Here is a 9,729-nt window from a genome sequence, read left to right on the forward strand (position 1 = left end):
CCAATGTTGATGAGGTTGTGGAAAAACTAGTACAAAGTGCTGATGAAAATAAATGATGATTCCACGGGAAGCCTGTTTCTCCCTCTCCTACTCCCCATGCTTGTGTTCCCTCTCTCGCTGTGTCTCTCTGTCAAATAAGTAAATACAATCTTTAAAAAAAAAAGAAAAGAAAAGAAATGATGATACCTAGCTTTTGTTAAGCAGCTACTAAGTTCTAAATACACATTTCATTTCATTTGGTCCTCACAACTCTATGGGACAGGAACGACTACTGTTCCCATTTTATGGACCAAGAAATTGAGGCTTAAAGAGGTTGACTATAGGGGCGCCTGGGTGACTCAGTTGGTTAAGCATCCCACTCGATCTCAGCTCAGGTCTTGATCTCAGTGTCATGAATTCAAGCCCCACATTGGGTTCCATGCTGGGTGTGGAGACTACTTAATTTAAAAAAAAAGGGGGAAAAGAAAAGAAAAAAATAAAGAGGTTCACTATAGAAACATTATGTTGACACAACTTTTTTTTTTAAAGCAACACAACAAGTGATATACCAAAACTATATAACATTTGTATTTCTGACCCAATTATGCCAATCTTTTCTGGAGTAACTCAAGAGAAAAAAAGAGCTAATTCACAAAGACTTTCACCACAGCATAACCTCAAATAGTGAAAAAGTAGAAACAACTTAAATGCAAACGAGAGAATTTATAGAACATCAACATGATAGAATATTATGTGGCTACTGAAAGAATAATTATGAAGACTATAGAAATACAGAAAAATGTTCTATGGTATACCAAACTAAAAATCAGGCTGTGAAAATGAACACACAATATAACAACCACTTAAAAGTATATGCATTTGAATAAGAACCAAAAAGGAATAAATGAAAATAGTTGTCTTGAGAATGCAGGATTATAGATTTCTTTTTCTTTTTTAAAGTACTCGCTTTAATACAATTACATTGTTTTTACTTTTAAAAAATAAATAATACCCATGATAATAGGGGGAAAGTGCTGAATTAGATATATATGTGCTCTGCTGAAAAGACCCCTAATTAAACCATTGAACTTAAGTCACTATTACTGATCAATACAAGGATATTTGAGGATATCAAACAAACTTGAGAAATCCATTTTTAAAACTGGTTTAATGAATTTATCAGCAATTCTGAAGACTCCTGGTTGACGTCCAATGAGGATCCATGGTAGGTAACTCTTCTCCATGTCATGTTCTACCCTCACGCCCAAGCTTTAAGTTAGCAGCTTTGATCCATCTAGTCTTAGCCATCAGTGATTTTATAGTTCTGACTTTTGGTCTTGTTCTTGGATACAGTGTGTCTCTTTCAGAAAAGCCACGCTCATGTATCCAGCTTCAGAATTCTGTGAACACGAAAGAGACTCGGGAGACTTGGGGTTTGCCGTTGCTGCTTCTGATATATGTTCTTTAATCTCTTGAAGACTTCCAACCGACTCTACCAAACCTGTTCCTGAAAAACTAAGAATGGCCATATGTGAGGACTTTTTGAAAACAGGATCTCTTGGTAGCACTTTGGGGTTACAGGGATAAAGTATTAATAGGATTTCAGTTTTTTACAACTGTCAAACACAAAGGAAATCAAATAACATTTAGCTTAAATTTATGTTTATGGATTACTTTCTACTTTAGTCAAGATTCTGTCAGGTGCTGGGGCGCCTGGGTGGCTCAGTTGGTTAAGCAGCTGCCTTCGGCTCAGGTCATGATCCTGGAGTCCCTCGATCGAGTCCCACATCAGGCTCCCTGCTCAGCGGGGAGTTTGCTTCTCCCTCTGACCCTCCCCCCTCTCATGTGCTCTCTCTCATTCTCTCTCTCTCAAATAAATAAATAAATAAAAATCTTAAAAAAAAAAAGATTCTGTCAGGTGTGGGGATGAAGAGGTGGAAAGAGAGAAGGGATTGGGAAAAGATTCAAATACTAAATATAGAAACATGACTCCCAAATGCTATGCTTTGTCAAGCCAGCAACTCAGGATGAGTTAGGCAGCCATGACTCTCAGGCTTGCAGTTGATTGTCTTGACTTTACTAACCTGGGGTTTGGTAAGGGCAAGATTTTATTCAATGATTCCAATTCAGCGATGTTTGTCTCCTGAAAGAAAAGAAAGGATGAATATTTAAAATTATAATTATAAGCCATTGGCAATATGATCCTAAAACATGTGCTTTATATATATTTTTGGTTAAAAATTTAATCCCTTCCCCTCCTACTTGCTAGAATGGCCATCCTAAAAAAGACAAGAGATAACAAATGCTGGCGAGGATGTGGAGAAAAGGGAGCCCTTGTGCACTGTTGATGGGCATGTACATTGGTACAGCCACTGTGGAAAACAGTATGGAGGTTCCTCAAAAAATTAAAAAAAGAAATACCATATGATCCAACAATTCCACTTTTGGATATCTGGAGAAAATGAAATTACTGTCTGAAGATATCTGCACCCCACCCCATGTTCATAGCAGCATGATCTTACGTATACGTACAATCTAAAAAAAAACAAAAAACAAACTCATAGAAGCAGAGATCAGATTTGTGGTTGCTAGAGGTGGGGGTGTGGTGGATGGAGGAATTAGGTGAAGGTGATCAAAAGGTACAAATTTCCAGTTGTAAGATAAATTCTGGGGATGTAATGTACAACATGAAGACTACAGTTAACAATACTGTACTGTATATTTGAACGTTGCTAAGACAGATCTTAAAGGTTCTCATTGTCAGGAAAAAAATCATAACTATGTGAGGTGATAGATGTTTTTTGTTTTTTTTTTTTTTAAGATTTTATTTATTTATTTGAGACAGAGAGAATGAGAGACAGAGAGCATGAGAGGGAGGAGGGTCAGAGGGAGAAGCAGACTCCCTGCCGAGCAGGGAGCCCGATGCGGGACTCGATCCCGGGACTCCAGGATCATGACCTGAGCCGAAGGCAGTCGCTTAACCAACTGAGCCACCCAGGCGCCCCTGTGAGGTGATAGATGTTAACTAACCTTATCGTGATAATCATTTTGCATTGTATATATATATCAAATCATTGTTATACAAAATAAAAGTTATACTTTTTAACTTACACAATGCATGTTGTATGTCAATTACATCTCAATAAAACTGAAAAAAATGTAATCCCTAAATACCTATAGAATATCTGGTAATTATAAATCTTATACTTTTATATTAACACGTTCATTGTAAGCCTGCTTATTATATCTATTTTCCTACATGAATTACCTCATATTAGCTGATATAATCATTCTGTTCTACTAGGTAAGTTTTTACTTACTACTCTGGTAAACATTTTCTGTCCCTTTAAATCATGAAAAAAAGTATCTGTTTTTTTGTAAAATTTATGACTTTAAAAACCAAATACCCTTTCTCACACAAACCCATCAACACAGACCAAATTTTACATATAATTATGAGGGTTTACTGATTCCCCTAAACTTGGACCTCTGTTTAACCTTTGATACAGGCCAACTCGTTTCTGTGAGAAATTCTTAGTTATCCTGAAATAAATGAGAAGCTTCTATAAGGAGGAAAAAACTAGCATTCAGAGAAATCTATGTGTTAAAAATATTACTAGACTAAGCGGGGGAAATCGGAGGGGTAGATGAACCATGAGAGACGATGGACTCTGAAAAACAAACAGGGTTCTAGAGGGGAGGGGGGTGGGAGGATGGGTTAGCCTGGTGGTGGGTATTGAGGAGGGCACATTCTGCATGGAGCACTGGGTGTTATGCACAAACAATGAATCATGGAACACTTCATCTAAAACTAATGATGTAATGTATGGGGATTAACATAAGAATAAAAAAAAAGTAAAAAAAAAATATTACTAGACTAGGAGTTAGGAGAGCAAGGCTTGAATTCTGGCTCTGCTAGTTAGACTCTGATATGTCCCGTTACCTCCCTGAGTTTTGTTTCCTACATTTAAAATGTGAGAATAACAATTAATCACTAATCTTTCAGGGTTATTGTGAAAATTAATTAACATAAGCATACCTAACATATGGGAGGAACTCAATAAATGTTCGATATAGAAACAAATGTATGTGTATTTACTGAGAAAAAGAAGCTGTATTTAGGGCGCCTGGGTGGCTCAGTTGGTTAAGCGACTGCCTTCGGCTCAGGTCATGATCCTGGAGTCCCGGGATCGAGTCCCGCATCGGGCTCCCTGCTCGGCAGGGAGTCTGCTTCTCCCTCTGACCCTCCTCCCTCTCCTGCTCTCTGTCTCTCATTCTCTCTCTCAAATAAATAAATAAAATCTTTAAAGAAAAAAAAAAAAAGAAGCTGTATTTATTAAATGCCATTTATTTGCCAAGCAATACACTACGTATTTTATATGAATTATTCTAATTATTCTACTTTATCTCCAGTAGCCATCTCTGAATTCATTCATTCATTCATTCATTCATTCATTCATTCTTATAATAGCTTTATGGAGAAATAATTCACACACTATACAATTCAGGCATTTAAAGTGCACAATTTGGGGTGCCTGGGTGGCTCAGTTGGTTAAGCATTTGACTCTTGGTTTTGGCTCATGTTGTGATCTCAAGGTCATGGGATCAAGCCCCACGTCAGACTCCACTGTGGAGTCTGCTTGTCTCTCTCACTCTGCTCTACCTCCCACTTCCGCTTTCTCTCTCTCTCTCAAATAAATAAATAAAAATAAAGCACACAATTCAACAGTTTTTAGTATATTCACAGGGTTGTACAACTATTATTACAATAAATTTTAGAATATCTTCATCACCCCCAATATAAACCTAATACCCTTTAACTACAGCCCCCATCCCTCAATGCCTCAGCCCTAGGCAACCACTCATCTACTTCTATGTTTATATATTTGCCTATTCTCGACATTTTATATAAATGGAATCATATAATACATGGTGACTGGATTTTTTTCATTTAACATAATATCCTTAAAGTTCATCTGCATTATAACATGGATCAATACTTCATTACTTTTTACGGTTGAATGGTATTCTGTTGTATGGATGGATATACCACACTTTATTTATCCATTCATCAGTTGATAGACATTTGGGTTGTTTACACCTCTTGGCTATTATCAGTAATGCTGCTATAAATATTCATATACAGATTTTGGTGTGGAACAGCCACCTTTTGAGTGTTATTACTTCCTTTTCCCAGATGAAGGAACTAGAAGGTGAATGAGGTTTCCTTCTTTCACCCACAACTAGTAAAATGCTGAGCTGGGATTTGGGACGTAAGGTGCAGCGAGAAAACCTATCAAGGACACAAAGCCGTATTTGGTGAGGGGAGGATTCAGAAAAAGCTTTATGGAAGAGAAGATATTTAGGTTGAATTATGAGGGACAGTAGAAACTAACCAAAAAAAAAAAAAATAAATCTGGGGCAGGAAAGTCATGGGAGAAGGCAGTGGAGGGAGAGGGATTTCCTAGAAGAGCCCAAAGAAGACTATGGTAAGTCATTGTATGGCTTTGGGTCATATGGTCAGATTATATTTTGTGAAGACCCCTCTGGCTATAGACTAACGGAACAATAGGATTTCAAAAGACAAAGCCCGGAAGATGAGAGAAGGAAGGAAGATGGGATGTGTCTTTCCAAGTAAGGGAAATACATAACCAGAGGGAGGAAAGCAGAGCTTTGGGGGAAACAGTAAACAGATTGGCTTCATTTGATCAGACTTGTTTGATGTCAGAAAGTTATTTGGATTATGGGGAGTTCCCATGTGGCTTCAATTCCTCTGGACTAGACGTCAACCCTGGAAACCTTCCCTAACCACCCAGACAGGTTTAGATGCCACTCCGCCTGCTTTCACAGCATTCTGGGCCTACCGCTATTGCAGAACTCATCACGGCGTATGGTAGTCACTCTCATCAGAGCTGAGTTCTGTGAGGGCAGACACTGTATCTTGTACATCACCATATCCAAACCACAAGGGGGGACAGTATGAGGCCTGGCACCCTGTATATGCCTAATAAATAGCTGTTGAATGAATGAACTCTATCTGATAGACAAAGCAAGTCTCTGAAACTCTGTGAGATGAAGTACTATGAAGGCAAGCAGGGCTTCATGAGGATTAGTCTCGAGGCATGCATGGGGCAGATTAGGAGGAAAGACTGAAAGGAGATGAGTTAAATTGTTGCTATAACCCAGGTACTAAGTGCTTGGGATGCAGAGGGTAACACAACAGACATAGTTCCTGCTCTCATGGAGTTTATAATCCAACAGGGAGGAAAGATGGGATTACAACACAGGAAGCAACATGGTCTCTTACAAAGCTATGTCCCTGGTTACCCCCATACCCCAAAAGGGAAACAGTAGACTTGGGGTATTCAAACAGTAGACTTAGTGGCTAAGAACAAGGTACCAGACAGAGTTTATTTCAGACCCTGTTCTGCTTATTGGCGATATGTCTTGGGCAATGATGTCACTTCACCTCTCTAGAGCTCAGTTTCCTCAGCTGTGAAAATGGCAAGGTTATTTTGTGGATTAAATGAGATAATGTACATAAAATGCTTACCACAGTACCAGGCGCATAGCAAGCACTCAACAAATGTCAAGCTCTCACCATTTTAGCCTCTGAGGTGTTGCAAGGAAGGAGGAGATCTAGGATATGTCTGATCTCAGGGATCTATAAACTGATCTGTTTGTAGTACGATACTCAATCACTGAGAATCAAGAGATGTGGGAAATGTCAGCAGTAGCTGCGCGACTCAAGCATACCATTTAACCTCTCTTGAGTTTTATCTCCCTCCTGTATAAAATGAGGGGATTGAATTGGAAGATCCTTAAGATTCTAAGTTTAAAAACAATTTGGAGTTGTTTTAACAGGTATGAAGATGTTACAAGTTGGTACTTTTGTGACACATGAAATGTGGAGCTTGAGGTACTATAGTCCTGACCCCTGTCACATTTCTTATCTTGTTTGAGGATAATGTTGTGGATCTCAAAGCTATCGGGTCTAATATATACTCCATTAAGGCTCTAACTCAGCACCTATAATACTATAGTGCTTGTTCATGTATGTCTCTGTCCTTCTCTACTAGACTAAAGACTTCCAGAAACAGGGTCTATCTTCATATTCCTAGGACTTAGCATAGTTTCCTGAATTGATAAATGTTTGTTGAATGAATAAGTAGAATAGTGAATGACTAGACAGTTGAGAACAATTGTAGTTCAAGCAAAAACATAAACTATTGGAAATTAAGCCACATAATCTGGCAGTTCTACTTTGGACAAAATCTACAAAACAACTCATATAGTTTGGAAATAATCATTTCTTTCTTTCTTTCTTTCTCTCTCTCTCTCTCTCTCTCTTTCTTTCTTTCTTTCTAAGATTTTATTTATTTATTTGACAGAGAGATAGAGAGAGAGCACAAGTGGGCAGAGCAGCAGGCAGAGGGAGAGGGAGAAGCACACTCCCCACTGAGCAGGGAGCCTGGTGCAGGGCTCGATCCCAGGACCCTGGGATCATGACCTGAGCCGAAGGCAGACGCTTAACCGACTGAGCCACCCAGGGACCCCTCACCTTTCTTTTTTTTTTTTTTTTTTTTTAAGATTTTATTTATTTATTTGAGAGAGAAAAGTGTGTGCATGAGTTGGGGGAAGGGCAGAGTGAGAGGGTGAGAAAGAATCCTAAGCAAATTCTGTGCTGAGTGCAGAGCCCAACACAGGGCTTGATCCCAGAACCCCGAGACCATGACCTGAGCGGAAATCAAGAGTTGGACACCCGACTGACTGAGCCACCCAGGCACTCCAGAAGTAATCACCTTTCTGAGAGCAAACCAGATGTGGGTCTTATGTTCACAGCAATAGTACCCAATAAGGAGGATCTACATGAAGTATCCTGGAAGGAAACATCTAGCAGGTGATACAAGCCAGGGGAGAAAGCAAGAAGCCTCTGTCTTGGATTCAGAATGCACCTCTGATCACTGAAGTCCCTCTCGCTGACACATTCACCAGCCAGACTCTGGACCTTCTCTGAATCTATACTATTTGCCACATCTATCTAAACTTGGCTACTTGTCTGCTTGGATTTTTGTAACTTAATTGCTTTTTCTCTCTTTTGTTCTTGACTCTTTGTTCTTAGGCTTGACCCCATGCCAGACCAGACTATCTTCATTTATGTCTTTGAGCCTCAGATTTGTTCATTTCTCAGACAGGGCTAGAATAATTCATGGCAAACAGGGTTGAGAATGAGGTATACATGTGAAAGCATTTAATATTCATTCTCAAATGTTTATGGAGCACCTGTCTGTAAATAAAATGACATATGAAATACAAGCCTTGCCCTCCAGGATCTCACTGCTGAGTTGAGATAGAGAAGCAAAAAGACAATGGTGATACAGTGTTAAAGAAGCTATGAGGCATGCACAATCTCTTTGGGATCACATAGGAGAAGAGTGTCTACTAAAAGCTGACCCAGGAGTGCCTGGGTGGCTCAGCTGGTTGGGCGTCCTACTCTTGATCTCGGCTCAGGTCTTATTCTCAGGGTCATGAGTTCGGGCCCCACTTGATCTCAGGGTCATGAGTCTGGGCCCCAAACCGACCCAATGAAGAGCAAAGCCGGCCAAGGGCAGTCTCAGGTTCTGCTGCTCTGGTGCAGCCAATGAGCTTCTTTGCCACAGGCCACCATGAAGCCAAGTGCAGCCTACAGCTACATGAAGGTGAAGAGAGAACACAATAACCTTGGCAACTAGGCTTCATATGAAGGACACGACAGAAGCATGCATCTTACCTCTCTGTGAATCCGGATGCTCCTTATGATACGCTCTAAGAGGCCAACCTGCTGTGTAAGATGGCAAGTGGTGTCCTGCAATTGCCTCTTTTCTTTATCCAGAAGAAGAACTCTAAGAATGGGATAGATCAGAGGAATAACTAAACATTTCTGTATCACTACTAAAAACTCAAAACTATGTCCCACTTACCACTAGCTCTGGGTCTTAGCCCACTGCCTAGATTATGGAACCAACTTTGGCAGAATAATTCCCACCATGTTCCAAGACCAAGTAGAAATTAATAAGCTTTTGGCCTGTACAGAGTCATTAAAAACATATTGAGAACAGAGACATACCATATGCAAGAGTATGGAAGGGAAGGCACAATTCTAGCCCTTGAGAAATCTGACAAAGGATATGATCCCATTTAGGGGTGGGGCTGAAACAAGAGACTCTGCATCCCTTCAAATATTGTAGCTACACAGCCTGCATCTGGTTCTCATCCCATACAGTCATCCCATACTTTTGGAGTAGTAGTAGCAGTAGTAGTAGTAGTAACAGCAGCAACAACAGTAATAGTAACAGGAGCACCGGCAGCAGCAGTAGTAGCAGAAGCAGCAGCAGTAATAGCAGTAGTAGCAGCAGCAGTAATAGCAGCAGCAGCAGTAATAGTAGCAGCAGCAGTAGTAACAGCAGCAGCAATAGTAATAGTAATAGCAGCAGTAGTAGTAATAGTAGTATTAGCAGCAATAGTAATTAAGCAGCAGCAGCCACAGCAGTAGTAATAGCAGTAGTAGCAGCAGCAACAGCAGCAGTAATAGCAGTAGTAGCAGCAGCCACAGCAGTAGTAATAGTAGCAGCAGCAGCAGTAACAGTAGCAGTAGTAATAGTAGTAGCAGCAATTGTAATAGTAGCAGCAGCAGCAGTAGTAGCAGCAACAGTGGTAGTAATAATAGTAGCAGCAGCAGTAGTAGCAGCAACAGCAGCAGTAATAGCAGTA

General features: G+C 39.9%; 1 protein-coding gene across 1 annotated transcript in view; it reads right to left on the reverse strand.

Annotated features, from left to right (window-relative positions):
* Positions 1–1,128: 1,128 nt before the first annotated feature.
* CCDC30 (coiled-coil domain containing 30) overlaps positions 1,129–9,729 on the reverse strand; it is a 103,513-nt gene continuing 94,912 nt past the window's right edge. The window contains 3 exon segments of the mRNA XM_035018842.1: positions 1,129–1,494; positions 2,064–2,122; positions 8,750–8,861. Coding sequence (XP_034874733.1) covers positions 1,296–1,494; positions 2,064–2,122; positions 8,750–8,861 — 370 coding nt within the window. The 3' untranslated portion in view covers positions 1,129–1,295.

The sequence above is a fragment of the Mirounga leonina genome, unplaced genomic scaffold (genome assembly GCF_011800145.1).
Source record: "Mirounga leonina isolate KUSES-001 unplaced genomic scaffold, KU_Mleo_1.0 Mir_173, whole genome shotgun sequence".
Lineage (NCBI taxonomy): Eukaryota > Metazoa > Chordata > Mammalia > Carnivora > Phocidae > Mirounga > Mirounga leonina.